General features: G+C 40.6%; 1 protein-coding gene across 1 annotated transcript in view; it reads left to right on the top strand.

Moving 5' to 3' along the window:
* Positions 1–16,551, top strand: part of LOC103399842 (cadherin-2-like) — an 87,710-nt gene extending 71,159 nt beyond the window's left edge. Inside the window, exons 15-17 of the mRNA XM_008338467.3 lie at positions 1,599–1,605; positions 3,605–3,769; positions 11,529–16,551. Coding sequence (XP_008336689.1) covers positions 1,599–1,605; positions 3,605–3,769; positions 11,529–11,735 — 379 coding nt within the window. The 3' untranslated portion in view covers positions 11,736–16,551. The remainder of the gene's footprint in view (positions 1–1,598; positions 1,606–3,604; positions 3,770–11,528) is intronic.
* The last annotated feature ends 875 nt before the right edge of the window (positions 16,552–17,426 follow it).

The raw sequence follows: 17,426 nt of genomic DNA, 5'->3' as shown, positions 1-17,426 counted from the left end.
AACATGTTGAAGAAGTCAGCTGTGTTTGCAAGCTGAACGTCTCACACCCTTGACCTTCAAGGGTTTTTTTAAAAACACAGAACCTCTGCCTCCTACTGCGCAGGCATAGAGGCATTAAAAGTCAGACAGCATGGGAATTTGACTGAGCAGGTTTTTATATATCAAAAATATAAACAATTTTGAGGAAATGCCACATTTTAGCCTGACAGAATTACAGAAGTAAAAGTGAAAGTTTTTTTCTCTCCTTTGAAAAATGACTTTTTTTACTTACCATTATAAAATGTTTAAATCTTATAATCTTAGCCTATCATAAAAATAAGAAACTCGCTGTGACATTAATAACGTACACTCATAATCTCTGTCCAAACGTGAAGTGATGACACTCTCAGAGACTCCATTGTTTTCTGTCTGTCTGACTACTGGTGATATGAGGTTTTGCAGGGCTTTTAGTTGCTCTTGAGTGGAAAGTGTTCAGCCGTTTGTCCATTACTGTGAACTAAGTCCAAGGTCAGTGCACCTCCTGCTGCCTTTGTGCTAAAAGCTGCCTTGCTTTAGTCCATTTCCGTGGAGACCGGGGAGCATGAAATGGTTTCTGGATGGTTACCGCAGAGACTCAGTCCTGTTCACCATGAGCTAATCAGAGGCCGTGACACACACTTAGTCTCTGCCCCACTGGTGTTGTTAAAGACAAGGTGGAAAAGCAGTGTTTTTTTTTTTTTTTCTTCCAGGCAGATGCTAATTAAAAAGCTTCAGATTCAGCTTCAGCGCTCCCTGAGGTCGCAGCCTCCAGGAGACCGGGTCGCCTTTGTGTCAGAGCTTGGTCTTTTCATGTGACTCATTGAAATTCCCGCCGCATTTGCTGTTTAATCCAGAACAACCACAGAGATAGTGATGGCTCTATTTGCTTTAAGTGAATTATTCCGAGTCCTGATAAAAGCTGCTGCTTTCATCAATCAATGAAGTTCATAATGAGCACTGGCTGTCTTTGTGTTTGGCAGGCGGCGTGCTGTGCACCTGGCATTATGAAGCAGACCATATCTGCAAACCCTAACTAACCTGTCTGTCATATAATAAAGTTCAAGCCAGGAATTAATTTCTTCTCAGGCTTTAATTTACCTCAGTGTGAATGGTCCTTCAAAGACCATGAGTCTGAGGCTGGATTCATGTTTCACAGAGCGGCCTAGAGGAAAGATATCTTTTCATTTTTAGTCTTAGAAAAATACAACTTCAGTGGACAGGTACTGTAAATATGTCAGTATTATTGATACTGACATATTTACTGGAGTCAATGTATTCTAATACCTATCTGAGAATTATGTCATTCAGTGAACAACATCGTTCATCTGTGACACCAGTTGCAATATATTTGTAATATATATATATGTATGTATATATATATATATAGTATAATGAACTATGTTCTATTTACATAAGACTAATATTAATTTTACTATATGTATTCAGTGATCAGTAGACTAATCAACAACATGTTCCTTTTTTATATATGTATGTATGTATATGTGTATATATTGTGAATTGTATTATTATATATTTATTATTATTATTATAGATTTTTTTGTTATTATACGTTCTTGTGGAGAGGACTGGCTGGAAAAGAACAAAAGGCAAAATTATATACAAATATAATATAAATATATATATTTATATATTTTATATATATTAAATCTCAAACTTTTTGGCAGTTTTTGTTAAGGTATTTTCAGCAAATGTAGAGAAGAAATAATATTCTCCAACTGTGCTGGACCATTTCTGAGACATTTTACTAATGAGTTCAAGTGAAAAAAAAAATCAAAAGTGGAATTAAGACCCATTACCTGAACCTGTCACAGTTGGCGCCACCTCCCTGTGGCCTGAAAACAAACTCTCTGCCCTGGCTGCTCTGCTCCAGCTGCTCCTTGTCCTGAAAAAACTTGTGAAGTGAAAAACAAAACTGATTTAAAAAAAAAAGGGCAAAATCAAGTAAATGTGTGCAGTAGTCAAAAATGTGTACACATCACTGTAAACTTTATACAAGTACCATATCTAATACATCAGATGTGTATTTGGAGGGATACAATTATTGTTTTTGCAATAGTTGCTACATCGTACAATTTGATAAAACAACAGCACAAAACAGTGGAAGACATTTTGTTGTAATTACTGTGCTGCGGATCTATAATAGAATCTCAAATCACAGCTATCAAATAATATTAAAATTAATTTGTTATTATTAAAACTCCTCAGGGCAAAACATACAACGGCTACAAATTATTTTTTGTTTTTATAAAAATGCTTAATAATCCTAGAATAATGAATGAATAAAAAATTTAACATTCTCATTCAAAAATGTAAAGTTCATATCTATATATGAACTATACATTCCACGATACATATATATGCATATATACATTTACATATATTACATATGAATTACATATACACATGTATAGTATATAGTAATAAAATAAAAACTTTCAAATGACTTTGATCAACAATCAAATCAATTCACTGAAAAAAGAAGTTTGGTTGAATTTTAAACATGAAACACAATAGTCTAACACGGGAAACTGATGCATTAACTTATCATATGATCTAATTAACCAGACAATGAAATCCTGGAGTAAAACTCTTGGAATGGAGTCGTCTCCAAGTCGACACTCTCACAGCAGCAGCAGCACTGGATATTTCTGGATCGCTCGTCAGCCAGCAGCAGTGTGAACAGTCTGACATTTCACAGTTTTTCTGAAAATTCCTTTACCCGCGGGATGTCACTTTTAATTAGTCTGGTACTTTAGTTCATGATGAGACACCTGCAGAAGCACCGAGCACACGTCCTTTCATTTCCCTGTTTGTTTACTGCTGCAGACAACTGGCAGTTTTCATCGCGGCTTTAATGGAACACAAACGTACAGACGGCAGCGACACAGATAAACAGAGTTAAAGTTACAGAAACTCGCTGGAGTTTGTCTGTAGGACTGAGTCGATGAGTCGCGGAATATGAAGGAGCCCACAGTTTTTGAAAACGTTACTGTTTGAATTGTTAATATTCTGTCTTGAACTGCATACATATGAAATACATATCCTAATTATTCAACATCATTATTTATGAGATTTATTATCTTTTTAATATGTAAAACGTGTAGCCGGGTATTGTCATCACTACGATGTGTTTACTTACTTACAAGAACTTTTGCAGTATTATACACTGACACTTTAACAAAATCACATTTTTGTGTAACATTATTATTATTTGATCTTTATTTTAAAATCCAGTTGTGGATTTTATAGATTTACCAACCGCTGTAGAACGCTGCCCTAAACCACTACAGAGCCTGTGCCGTGCATTGTTCAAGGCTGTGTGCTAGGTTTCTGATGTTTTTCCTTCACTGGCCCCCGTTTGACACACAGTTTTAATGAAAATACAAGGACTAATTTTTTTGACAGATTTTTCTGCCTGGAACTCTTTTAAAATCAGGTCATTTTTCTGTCAAGGTTGATGGATGAACTGATACTCCAGACTCTCTCCAGACCTTCTGCTTTAGAAACCAGTGGATTCTGACTTTTGTAGCCTCTCTCAATAACCGCGGTGTCTTCTTGTCTTTTTCAGGACTACGACCTGAGCCAACTGCAGCAGCCTGATGCCCTGGAGCCAGAGTGCATCAAAGTGGGAATCAGACGCCTGGATGAGAGACCCCTCCATCACGACCACCAGTACCCCCTCCGCTCCGGTGCACCCCATCCTGGAGACATTGGTGATTTCATTCATGAGGTACGAAAAAAAACACACAAGAACTGGGCTGACGATTCACAAACCTGAACCTGAGTCAAGGTCCAGTCCTGCTGTTATTAAAACTTGGTGAATGGGTCACAGAGCTGCAATCTAACAAGCTGAGAGCTCCATTAGCCATAAACATGGTGCCTTTCCACTCACACTTCTTTAAGAGTTTGCTTATTGATCGATAAACCGACGAGCTTTTTGAGGATTTATTTTGTGCTCTGATGTCTCAGTGAGAGTGCAGATCATTTCAGATCCTGAATCTGGTAAAAAAAAAAAATTTAAAAAAAGACCAGAAAAGTTGACACAATGTCTGAGAAAAAAGTCTCTGTTTTGATGAGTGGATTTTCCTTTTTTCTTTGACCTGTGTGGATCATGTGTAAGTAAACCTTTCCATCTGCAGATCTGGTGTGGGTCACAGCAGAGTGGCCCACGTCTCAGGTTTACACTGATGTGAGCATTCACTCATGTCATCTGACAGGATTTAGGGACACTGAAATTCAAACTGCTCTTCAAACAGCTGCTGCTTCTAGCTGGTGCATTGTGGGTAATTGTAGAACAGAAGGCAGAGCTTATATTTATTTATCAGTGGAGCTCATTTGGTGCTAATCATGAATTAACACCACCTTAAAACAGGTCCAGGATCAGTTTGACTGAAGTACGTGAGCATCAGTCATGTGATGGAATAGAATGTGATGTGATGGGATGCTACATGATGTGATGTGATATGAGGTGACGATGTTTGGAATCAGCCAAACTAAAAGTTTGGGTTGAACAGAGGACAGGAAGTGGCAGCAGAGACCACAGAGCCGGGGTGAACGCCTCTGAGCTCTGCTCACGGTCAGGATTAGTCGACCCTCAGACGTGACCACAGCCTGGACGGCTAATTGGTGGTAAATCCATTGAGTTAAAGTTAATCTCACAGACTGGCTGCCAGCCACTCACAGCTTCTTAAAGCTTCACAAACTCTTTTTTTTTTTACTAATTTATGCAAAGAAGCTGACATTTCCCTCGGCAGACGATGAGGTGGAATTGTTCGTTGTTGTTTTTTTTAAGTGGCAGCGACACACTCTGTGTTTGCCGTTGTTAATTGAAACATGACAGGAAGTGACTGCTTCAGAATTGAATTAAAATTCAAATCTGTGGTCAGGTTTTAACTCAACAGGCGATGAATAAAAAACTCAACTAAAATTTGAGTCACCCCAGTGGCCTAACTGCAGGAATTATATATATATTTTTTTTTCATTTAGAATATTGAACTCACTTAAACAAAAGACAAATAAAAGATTAATCACTGGTTTCCAAAAAAGGGGGTCAGGGACACCTTTAGTGTCACAGAGCTAATTCTGGGGGCGCAAATCAAAGGCAAATTAATAAATAATTATAATTAATTATAATTTTGACTTGGCTGGGACAGGCTGCCCCTAGGAGGCGCCAACTATGTGATTCCTCTGGGGCTCGAACCCAGGACCTTGTGTGTGTAAGGCAGATGTGCATGGCAGCATACTATGGAACTACTAATTGTAACTAAATGAGGGTTGTGTGTGTGTGTGTGTGGGGGGGGGATTCCATCATTGGCTGCTCTCTCTCTCTCTTTCTCTCTCTCTCTTTCTCTCATATTCTTCGTCCTCCGTCCACTCGTGTCTTCCTTGCTGCTGTTTCCTCTTCCACCCCGTTGTTTATTCCATTTGTGAGGCTGTAACAGCCAGCGTTCTCTAATCACTGCTGGAGGTCCCGTCACAGCTCATCGTCACCGAATCACCCTTGTTTTTCTTTTTTTTTTAAGGGTTTGCATTTCTGTCTGTTGTCGAATTGAAGCCGTGGAAAAGTGGGTTGAACGTGATGAAAGAGGAACTCCTCTTCCTCACTGCTGCCACAGACAGAGGGCAGCGCAGTGACAGCATGTTTAAAACATTTATTAAACACAACACCGTGTCTGCCAGGAGTCCAGCTGAGAGCAGTTGAAGAGCAGTTGTGCAGAACCACCACCCTCATGAATGATGCAGTCGGCGCTGCGTGGAGGAGACGTCTCCGTTCACGGGCTGCACTGGTCTCTGGTTCTAGGCTGTTTGAGTCAAAAAAGTTCCAAGACTGATGTTCTCATTTAAAAAAGATTTGTGATTTTAATCTTTAAATGAGTAGTTTTTCATGCGCCGCCAATAATTTGGACACTTTTTATCCTGATGTTTTTGTCAGAGCCTTGAGCTGCGTTAGCTGGTATTGGATTAGGTTTTTTATTTATTATGAAGAAAACAGCACTTTTTTTAATACAACCTGAATAAAAACTAGTTAATTTTTTTCTAAATGTTATTACAAAATATTTTTATTTGAAAGAAATTGGATTTCAGACGAGACAGAAGCAGGTCGTGACCTGGTGTCACCACTGAAGAAGAGGTTAACAAAAACAGGAAAAGGAGGTGACGGTGGAATCCTGTCTGGAAACTTTGAAACAATTTCTGGGATTTGACTTCCAATGTGGGCTGCAATGGTTGTGGGCGGCGAAGGATGGAATTCTGATTCAGCTGTTGTTTAATGGAAATGGAACGCCGTTGGCCGGTTCACGTTGGCATTTTGAACCTCACAGAGAATTTCAGCGTTTTGCTTAAAATGAATCATCTAAGACGCATGATTGCAAAATACGTGGGTTGGAACAGTTAAGGTTTTACCACCTGTTGACGGAACACATTTGGACCCAGTCAATTTTACTCGCTTTAGTTGTTGTAATGCAACCAACCGTGGTTGGGAATCGTGAAGTGGGACGCAGGTGTGTGGGCCGTGTTTTGAGCACCTCGACCAAGAGATTCAAATTATAGTTATAAAAAAAATAGAAATAACTTTCACTAAACATGAGTGAGATCATTTCTTCAAACCAGCAGATGTTCTTTGTTTGTTTGTTTTAACCGTCTCCCCTGAAGTGGAACTCTCGCTCCCTCTCTCACATGACTGCGTGACTTAATGGATGGAGTTAATGAGGCTGAATTCTTCTGTCAGCAGCTCTGATAACAAGTCAGAGGAACACGTGAACGATCGTCCGCCGTTTCTGTACAGCTACACTGGCGGGGGCACTCTGTCTTTGTGAGGACATCGTTCCGGTCCCTTGAAGTGAGACGGTTCCTTGAGGTTTGAGATTGAGTTTGGTGTCAGGATCAGGGTTATCATTGGCGATATTTTCAAAACAATTAAGGTTAAAGGTGGGGGTGGGGGGGCAGGGAGGCCAGAGTGTCTTCAAGCGCTCATAAAAAGCAAGAACCAGTATGTGTGTGTGTGTATGTGTGTTTATACACAGCCCGAGCTGCATAAAGACATCTGCCAAGCACAGCTACGAATAATGAGCGGTAGCTATCAGACACAGCGAGCCGATCTAGACAGCTTAATCCGGCAGACATGACAGGCTGACGCTCCCGGCCCCGCCTCTCCCCTCTCCCTGCGTTAATTCTCTCCTCCCATTCAGTGTCAGAGAAGCACAGAGTGTCTACAGACAGACGTGGCCCATCAAACACAGCGACGGCTTATCAGATTTACGGCTTTCATCTCGGCAGTGCAGAGAAAACAGACGCCGACGTATTCCTGGCTGTCGGACGGAGCGCAGGTTTAATAAGAATGTTGAGTTTGGACGGTAAATTCAGGCTGGATGAGCTCTTAAAAAAAAAAAACAGTGTAGATACAACATGTATGTATGTGGGAGGGAGTGGGGGAGGATTTAGGTCCGGGCTGCTCTGGATAATCTGCTGAATCTCTTTCTCCAGATAGAAACATCATCTGTCTTACCTGACCCAAATCCTTCACTCTTGTATGTACGTTTTACCATAATCCCTCCTTTCCTTTTTTCTCCAGCAGCACTCCCTACTGTCCATCTACACACACACACACACACACACACACACACACTGATTATACAGTCACTCTGTACTCCTTCATTCCCATTCTTGTGCCTGTTATCTGGGTCTGAAGAGGAGTGGGAGGGGTAACTCAGAGGTTACGCTGCCTCACGATAAGAAGGCTGACATTTGATTGAGTCCTACTTATCTAGGAAAAATATTTCCTCCTTTCAGATGCGGCGGAAAGTCCAAAAATGGGGAAAAAGTGCCTGCAGTGGGGGGAAAAAAATAAAAAAAATTGTTGCAGCATCAGCATAATGTCACAAAAAGTTTATAACGAGGAAAGATTTGTCGGCGTTTATCTGCCACGGTGAAGGCTGTTTATCAGATGTCTGACCTCACAGAAGACGTGTGTGTGTGTGTGTGTGTGTGTGTGTGTGTGTGTGTGTGTCTGTGTGTCTGTGTGTGAGTTTTTTTAAAACTGGAGTGGAGAGCTGTCAGTCCAATTCTCTGAAACTGCAGTTGTATTTATACAATTGGACTGCAACAAATACTTAGTAAATGTTCTCCCTAATTGGTTATATCATTTTTTATATCTTAGTACTTTTTGGAATAACCTCATATATCTTTATATATGTGTGTGTGCATATGTATGTACTGTATGTATTTATACATGTACAATGTTCATATATACATACATATGTATATATATATAAACATTAAATATATGTATATATATATAATTACTTATATATGTATGTATATAGTCTATGTGCATAAAAACATTATTTTTATATCAAGGAAAATATATAACATTTATCTTAGAAATGTTTTAATAACCTCATATATAGGTGTATATATACTGTATGTGTGTACATATGTATGTACTGTATATACATATGTATAAATGTACATGTATACATACATATGTATGTACATTGTACATATTTATGTATATATATTTACGTGTACTGGTATGTATATAGGTGAATAAAAGTAATTTTATATCAGGAAATATATACCATTTATCTTAGAACTGTTTGCGACTAACCCTCGTATATATATAAAAAAAGCACATTCACTCTGCAGTTATTAAAAAGTTACAGTCAAACTGGGTTGAAAGTCTTGCTGCTCTGTGATGTGGATCCTTCCTGCACATCATCTCCCTCAGTCTGGGGAGACGTTGACCTGATCTCAGCCCCTGGGTTGATGAAATGTTTGCAGAGCCTCTGCAATACCACCGTACACCCACAGGTGCAGGAGAGTATTTCAGCAGACAAAACCTGTCCGTCAGAGTGACACGTGTCAGCGTTTAACTTAATGTCACTGTCACTGGTGGAGAAATTCTCCACAATGACCCCGGACTTCTTTAAGGTCAACCAATAAATGTGTGACGGCGCCGCGGTGTCCAGGTCCTGATCTGGTCAGGAGGGAGGATCAACTGGACTGGATGTGGTTTCAGAGTTCTCACCAATCCGGTCCATAACATGTGCAGTTTTTTCATCAGAGCAGAAGGAGTTTCTCTGAGGGACAAACTGCCGTCATGGCCAAAATGAAAAACAAATCATTCTGATGGAGTGAAAAATACAATTTCACATCATTTTTATTCTCTGTATCTGCACACACGTGTGTTCAACCCAATAAATCTGCCATTTATTGGGTTGAGAATTGCAGTTACCTGTTCAGTGGAGAAACAAAACAACACAATAACAGAAGCTCATGGCTCAACATGAGGCTCCATCTGCTCAGAACAGAAAGCAGCGGCCCGTCTGCAGGAAAAAGGAACTGGTGTTAAAGGTAACAGAAGACAGGGATCTTCTTAGTGGATAAAAATATTTTTACAGAAAATTGGAAAGGATTTGAACGGTCGCTTCACTGTTCTGCACACATTTAGAGAAGGTTTGATGATTTATTTTCTGTTTAAATCAGAGGAAATGTAGAGAAGCTAAATGTTAGCATCTTAATAAATACACTAAAAAGGCTGTGATTGGTCAATATTGGCAACCAAGAAAATCAGGAAAAGCTGAAGGTGAGATTAGATTCCACTGTCACTTCTCATGTTTACTGTGAATAGATTTTATTTGAACTTTCTAAAAGTCAAATATGCGAATTTAAATTTGCTAAAAAAAAAAGATTCAAGAGCATGGTGTCCTGTAGTAAAGTTGAGTACTGCAGTAAAAGCCAGTGTGTTCTTCTGTATGTGGTGTGTTTATGTGCAGTTGGTTCAATAAACAAATACTTGACATCAGTGATAACAAACCACAGGCACTGAATGGACAACATTTACTACACTGTTTCCATGGAAACGTAATACTACAGAGTGGCTGCAGATGCCCTCGTGAAACTCCCGTAACCTCCTCATCTCCCCGCTCTCTTTTCACTCCCAGGATGCGTGGGTTGTTGCGCTGTCATGTGCTAAATCTCTGGTGCAGACGCGGCAGTGTCCGATTTTTAATGAAGCGGAAGCCGACGGATCTTCTGAGCAAACACTTTGTGGAAAAAAACCTCTGAGGGTTTGGAGTGAACTAATGGAACTTTTTCAACTTTGGATTTGACAGAAACACTTCTGCTGGAGCTGCGTGTTCTTTATTCTGCGCACACAGGCGTTTGGGAGGATTTATTTCACACAATACTCGCTTTCGGAACGGGTTTATTAGGTTTCATCCAGTGGAAAGGATCCAGTCGATGCATCGATCTCAGAGCACCAACAGTAGATTATTCTAGAGATTGATATTAAAATATGTCATAAAATAAAATAAAGTTGTAGTCAGGCAGGGGATGGAGAAGGTTTTATTTTTTACTGTCGTGTGAATTTAGACATCACATAAGGACCAGTCGACGCCGGTGATTTATTTTCAAGGTGGTCCACGTGAAAATAAATCAAATGCAAATAAACATGAAAATGTGGTAGCAGTGTTTAGGCAAAGCATGTCCACCAGGGTTTTCACTAGAATTGTTAACGGTTTTTCCTCCGATAATGAAAACCCAGTAACTCATTGCCTGGGTTTCGCCAAATAATGCATGCCCTAAAAATAGTTTTGGGGAAAAACAGCTGCATGTGAAGGTGAAAGCCAGTAGATGGCAGCATTGCAGCTCATTTTATTAATCTATTTTAATAATCGGGATTGTTTGCAGAATGCTGGTTCCAGCAACTCATGCAGTGGTTTGTACAGATAAATAAATAAATATTACCAGGTGCTCAATAGTATTTAAATTTGGAGCAGGGGGTGTGAAAAAACTTCTGTCCCCTAGGGGGAACATGGCAGAAAATAATTGAGAAACACTGCTTTAAAAATATCCTGGAAAAGTCCTGGAAAATACCTTTATCTGGTTGCAGTTCTTCAGGTTGAACAAACCTCAGTGTCAGTGTGGGGGCGCTGCCCAAAGTTTTGGTGCTCGTCATTGACGTTCCTGTTTGCTCACCTTCTTCTTTTCTGTCTTATCCTTCCTGTCTCCACAGGGCCTGCAGGCGGCAGACAACGACCCCACCGCTCCTCATGCCCTAAAAATAGTTTTGGGGAAAAACAGCTGCATGTGAAGGTGAAAGCCAGTAGATGGCAGCATTGCAGCTCATTTTATTAATCTATTTTAATAATCGGGATTGTTTGCAGAATGCTGGTTCCAGCAACTCATGCAGTGGTTTGTACAGATAAATAAATAAATATTACCAGGTGCTCAATAGTATTTAATTTCGGAGCAGGGGTGTGAAAAAACTTCTGTCCCCTAGGGGGAACATGGCAGAAAATAATTGAGAAACACTGCTTTAAAAATATCCTGGAAAAGTCCTGGAAAATACCTTTATCTGGTTGCAGTTCTTCAGGTTGAACAAACCTCAGTGTCAGTGTGGGGGCGCTGCCCAAAGTTTTGGTGCTCGTCATTGACGTTCCTGTTTGCTCACCTTCTTCTTTTCTGTCTTATCCTTCCTGTCTCCACAGGGCCTGCAGGCGGCAGACAACGACCCCACTGCTCCTCCCTACGACTCCCTGCTGGTTTTCGACTACGAGGGCAGCGGCTCCACTGCTGGTTCTCTCAGTTCCCTGCACTCGTCCTCCAGCTACGGAGACCAGGACTACGACTACCTCGGCGACTGGGGGCCTCGGTTCCGGAAGCTAGCTGATCTTTATGGAGGAGGGGATGATTAGGTCCTGAAAGTAGCCTCCCCTCACCCTGTGCTCTGCGGCTGAGGCGTGAGTGGGGGTGTTTGGGGAAGTTAAAGGGTAAACACAAGGGGGTTTTGGGATCGGCACTTCTGTATTACCACAGGACAGCTTGTAAAGTGACTCGCTGCCTCTTAAGGACAGATGATTACACTGGGGACCATGTTGACTCCTGGCCTATCAGGGCCTGACAGCGGGGAGCTTGGATGCTCGTTATCATCTGAGCGTTAGCTTTTGAGCTAACAAATGTGAGCAGCCTGGAGGGAGCGCTGGGAGGGGAATGTTTTTTCTCTGTGATGATTACAAGCTTTGACAGCCATGACAGACAGACGCTCATTTCCACTTGAATCTCACAGAGCAGGAGCACCGCGGTCAAACGTGCCTTTTTGTACATTCTTTTGATTGTGTTCCGTCTCCATTTCTGTACATTGCTTTAAAGCTCCTGCTGTTTTTCACGACGGCCCCTCCAGGAGCGTTTGGCCATGTAACAAGTGCATGTGTGTGTTTTTGGGTTTCACTGCGTTACGTGTGTTTGTGTGTGTGTGTGTGTGTGTGTGTGTGTAAGAGAGAAAGAGAAAATGTAAGAATCATTATCACTGAAAACACACTGGATGGACACTGGTCTGAAGGGCAAAGCCAACTATAAGATTTGGGTCAAATTACTGCAAAAAAAAAAAAAAAAAATGAAACAAACAAAAATATTTAACACATTTTTGTGATCAGCTCTGGGTCTAATACGTCTTGTTTTTCCATCACACAGAGACAGAGAACGAGTTAATGTATAATCCATCATAAATGATAAGTAAACAAATTTGGATTTGAAGTAATCAATACTCCATTTACTTCAGAGTATAATTCAGGTGTCTAGAGGAGGGGAGTAGGGGAGGGGAGGAGCAGCAGGCTGTCAGCTGAGTCAACAGCTGTGATTGTACTTCATGTCACACGAGGATGAAGTGAAGAAAACGATCAGTCTCAGCAACAATAACTCAGCTCCACCTCGGGCTCTTCTTCACTGTTTTAAATCTGGAGCTGCTGTAATCTCTGTGATACCAGTCCAATCATGTTCCAGTCAGTTCTCCAGCTCTGAGTCCTGATCGGGTCTTTATCTGAATCTCGGAGGCATTGACACGTTCTAAGACCTGATCCCACCCCTGTACTCATGGTCAGATTATAACAGCTGCACAGAACACGTTTGACTGTGAGTAGATGAACCCAGCAGTGCAGTGAGGTTCAGTGGTGAAGTGGTGCAAACATCGAAACTTCAAATGTCAAAGAATCACATAAAAGGGGCGGAGTCTAAAAGGACATGATGTGGACACAGATGCTAACAACAACTTTCTCTGCCTCTCATGTTTCTTCTGACGTTTCCACATGGGATTTCATTTAAATGTTTCTACCCCATTTACCCCTCCAGCAGGGGTCAATATTGAGGCAGGTGATGCCTGAGCAACCATTGGCATATGTGCACTTTGCTACTTAGATTCCTTGTTTGCAAATTAGCAAAAAAAAAAACAAAAAAACAGAGACAACCTTGAGTCTGGAGCCAAAGTCGAAACACAACATTTCAAAGTTAGTTTTCAGTAAAATAGAAACGGGGCTGTTCCCTGTCTTTGGTTCGTGTATTGAACAAATAGTTAGTTATAATCATGAAGTATAGTTTGGGACAAAATATCACGATTCTGCTTCTGCAAAGAGTTTTCTGTGTGTGTTTTGGCGGCGGACGGTTCATCTGGTAATACCTCTAAAACCCCTAGTATGCCATTGTTCGATTCCCAGTCGTACGGGATCAGGTTTATTGTTTACTCCTGATTGATCGATGGTGTGAATGTGTGTGTGAATGGGAGTTCACCCACCCAGAAGGTAAGGCCACATATTTTACCAGTTCCATTTCAGTCAGTGGAGTTTCAAAAAAAAAAGTTGTAAAATTGAAAATCTCACTAAGTTAAAAAAAAAAAAAACAACGCAGTAAAGATAAGATTTCTCTGTGTGACTGGACAAAATGATTATTAACACGGACACTGCAGCAGTTACTCAGCTTTATCACTGTGACTCAATCTGGGGTCACGACCCATCATTTGAGTAACTCCATTTCACACAGACGCTGCCATGATGGATCCCACTTTAATGAAGTTTAATAAGAGACTGCAGTGAAACAGTGGACTGGTGTTAATGTGTCTGTGTCTGTGTTTAACCGAGCCAATATCACAAAACGCTTTCATTTCCTCTCTGCTTTTAAACGTTCTCCCAACTCCAATCACATCCCATCAGGCAGCGCTGCCGTATATCGTCAGGGACGTTCGACGCTGTGATGAATTCAAATAACTTCCCTGAATCACGGAGGAAATGTTATTTCCAGCACAGTTGGAATGTTCCGTCGCTTCGTCCTTGTTGCGCATTCATTAATGGAAAGTAGTTCAGCTTGTTCGCCGAGTGACAAATTACGGAAGGCGAGTGGTTGTAAGCACCACAATAAAACCCAACTTCCATTTGTGTTGGTGCAGATGAAAAGAGAAACATTGAGTTTAAGCAGCGACGTTGAAAAAAGGTCGACGCCACAGAGGAGGTAATCAACCCCTCCCCCACCACAACTGTTGCATGTGTGGAACCGATTCAAACCAATTCCTGAGGTGAAGGAAATGAAACGAGTAATTAAAGATTCATAAATTATGAGTGATCGCTGTTGTCGGCTGCAGATTGTGTTTACAGATGCGTATGTATATTTGATGAGCGGAGAACAGAGACGGAATAGAGAGTGACTGGACAACGGCCAGCGTTGGCAGCCACACGGGCTTCTGGAAAATGTCTGGACAAAAACGTCTTTCTTCTCAAAGTAAAAAGCAACCACCACGGAACGTCACTGGTTTGATCTCCAGTGAACTCTCTGTCTGTGCAGCAGTTTTTTACAAATAGGATTTTCAAAAGAAATATGATGCGGATTAGGTTGAATTTTTTTTGTGGCCATTGGTGTGAATGTAAGTGTGAATGGTTGTCTTCATACATGGCCCAGTGTTGGACAGTTGGGACTGACTCCCTCTGCCCCGTGACCGTGGTCGTCCTGAGTCTTTCTGAATCCTCCAACACTAAAGGCCTTGTTGGAATTCTGATCATTATTGGAAATCCAAAATGTGACGTTTCCATTTTGGGCCTAAGAGCTCTGGTCCCAAAACTGTCTCTTCTTTTTACACCCATCTTTGGACAAATCAATGGGTTGAAGACCAATAGTTCCGGGTGGATTCAATTATTAGTTTCACACTATAAGCAGTCTATAAAAGTGAACTAAAAAACAACCAGCCGACTACACACACCACAGGAAGTCGGCCGAGGTTTGACACTTTACGTGGATGAGCGACTTGTCGCCATGTAACCCTAACATGTCAAGATGTCGGGACAATGAATACAGTTGTGTGGGCCAAATATTGTGTTTGAGTGGGAAAACGTGGAACCTACATAAGTAGGTCACAAAGTGGTACCACATTTTGATTAGACTAGAGCAGAGCCTTTTAAATGTTTAGCCAGACAATTTCAAAGGCATTGGAAACACAGAAACAGAGAGTTAAGTGTGGGATAAGAATGTAAACAAACTTAGATGAAAACTGAACGGATGGAGGGAGAACGGTGATGACTACTACTGCATCCAAGTTTGGATTTTCATCGATGTTCGACGTTGTTTTTGTCATTGTTTTTTTAAAAGAATTACATAGAAATATTTGTTTTTGTAATTTGATAACCTCTTGATAAAAAGTGATAATATTACACCAACCACTGGGGGCAGCCTGGTCTGCATTGACCACCATGTGCACTTTGTCAGCAGTGCGCAGGGATGTACGGTGTCACAGGTCTGAGAAGACACACCGACATACTTCCCTCAGGGACGCTGCATGTAAATGATGTCAAATAAAGTATCTGTACAGACCTGAGACAACGGGGACAACGCAGAATGGGGGACAACATGTCAAAATGGGGGACCAAATAAAAAAAGTCCAAATGCCGGGGGGGGGTGGGCGTAGACACCTGCCTAATACTTTTGCACAGTAGTGTTAATGTAAACTCAAACATATTCTTCCCATATTCCTTCATTTTATTCCTGACAGTTTTTTAAAAATTCTGTTTTTTTCCACCACCTTTCCATCACTGCAGCCGTTCTTGACCATTCGGTGACTCACCCTCTGAATTTTATTTCAGGAAAAGATTAGAAAACAGGACTTTATGACTCGTGGGAAATATGAAATTTCTCTGAGGCAGCAAATTTTACGCCTTCATTAAGTTTTATTCTAAAAAGACATCAACTGCAAGCTGACCAGTGGAGAGAAGGAGAACACTGATGTGAAATGACCCAGAGCTGATCAGAAAAAGTGCACATTTCTGCCACTAGGGTTCTCCTGGCAGTGACTGAGGAGACTTGTACAGTAATGCTAGCATTTAGCTTCGTAACCTTCTGTTTTCTTCTGGTTTTGTTGCTTTTTTTCACACTGTAACTTATGCAGCTGATGGTGAATAAAAAAGGGAGTCAGCAGACCTTGGTTTTGTAGCAGAGGAACTTGTGGAGAACGGCTGAGGCGGTTCCCGACAGAAGACGAGGCGACGTTCCCTCCGTGTGTCTGCTGATGATTTGCCTTAGTGTTCTCTGGTACTCCACCTGAATACTCACTGTAAAATGAAACCTGTACAGATTGTAATTTTTTTTCTTCATTTCCTCTCGTCGTTTTTTTGGCTGTGTACTTGGAAAATGACATGCTAATATCCTGGATCCTTGTATATGTGTACATGTAATTTGGATTTCAAATTAAAACGGTTTTGCATGTTTTTATCTTTTCATTGTGGGAAAAAATGCATTATTACAACATCTGACAGATATAAATACTCACTTAACCCTGAGGGGGCAACTACTAATACCTTTGACCTTTGACCTTTAATTCTACACCACCACAGAAGACAGTGTTCACACAAACGTGTTCACACAAACCTGGACGTTCTTTCAACAAAAGATGAATAAGTTATTCAGTTTCATAGGAACATCTGGTCCAGGGGTCCACACTGTGTTCACAAAACGGGCTACAACCAAATATGGCCTTAAGATGGGCTAGACCACATCGTCTTTGTTTAATAATAAATAAACTAATTAATAATAATATAATAATGGTCTTTTTAATAAGAAAAACTTTGTCAGATTTATTTATTTATTATTATTATTATCATATTAAACTGTTTACTCAATACATTGTTTTTTGTGTTAGACACTTTGCACAAAATGATTTTAAAAGATTTTATAAAAAATTTTCTGTTCAACCCAAAACGATACATTGTTTTTTGTGTTAGACACTGCACAAAATGATTTTAAAAAATTTTATAAAAAAATGTCACCTCCATCTGCCCACCTATAAGGAAAAAACAACATTTGGTTCTTGTTTTTGTTTTGTTTTTTCACAATTGATAGTTTGCCAGTTTTGCTGCTCCTCCTTTTTCTTTTTTCTTCTCTTTTGGATCACAGTCAATCAGTCACTCACACACCTTGGTCCTCAGTTTTCCAGGTGAGGTCCATTGAAGGTAAACGATCCAGGGTTTTGTCAAACGCCAGTTTGGATGTTAGGTGGTTCAAGGTCTGCCAAAAAGGTAGGAAAACATTTTCTTTTTCTGAGAAGGATAATTTTACTGTTTAAGAAAAAGATTTGTTTGTGA

Source organism: Cynoglossus semilaevis, chromosome 2 (genome assembly GCF_000523025.1).
Source record: "Cynoglossus semilaevis isolate Cse_v1.0 chromosome 2, Cse_v1.0, whole genome shotgun sequence".
In the NCBI taxonomy this organism is placed as follows: Eukaryota; Metazoa; Chordata; class Actinopteri; order Pleuronectiformes; family Cynoglossidae; genus Cynoglossus; species Cynoglossus semilaevis.
The sequence above is the reverse complement of the archived record's forward strand: the minus strand, read 5'-3'. Positions and strand labels throughout refer to the sequence as shown.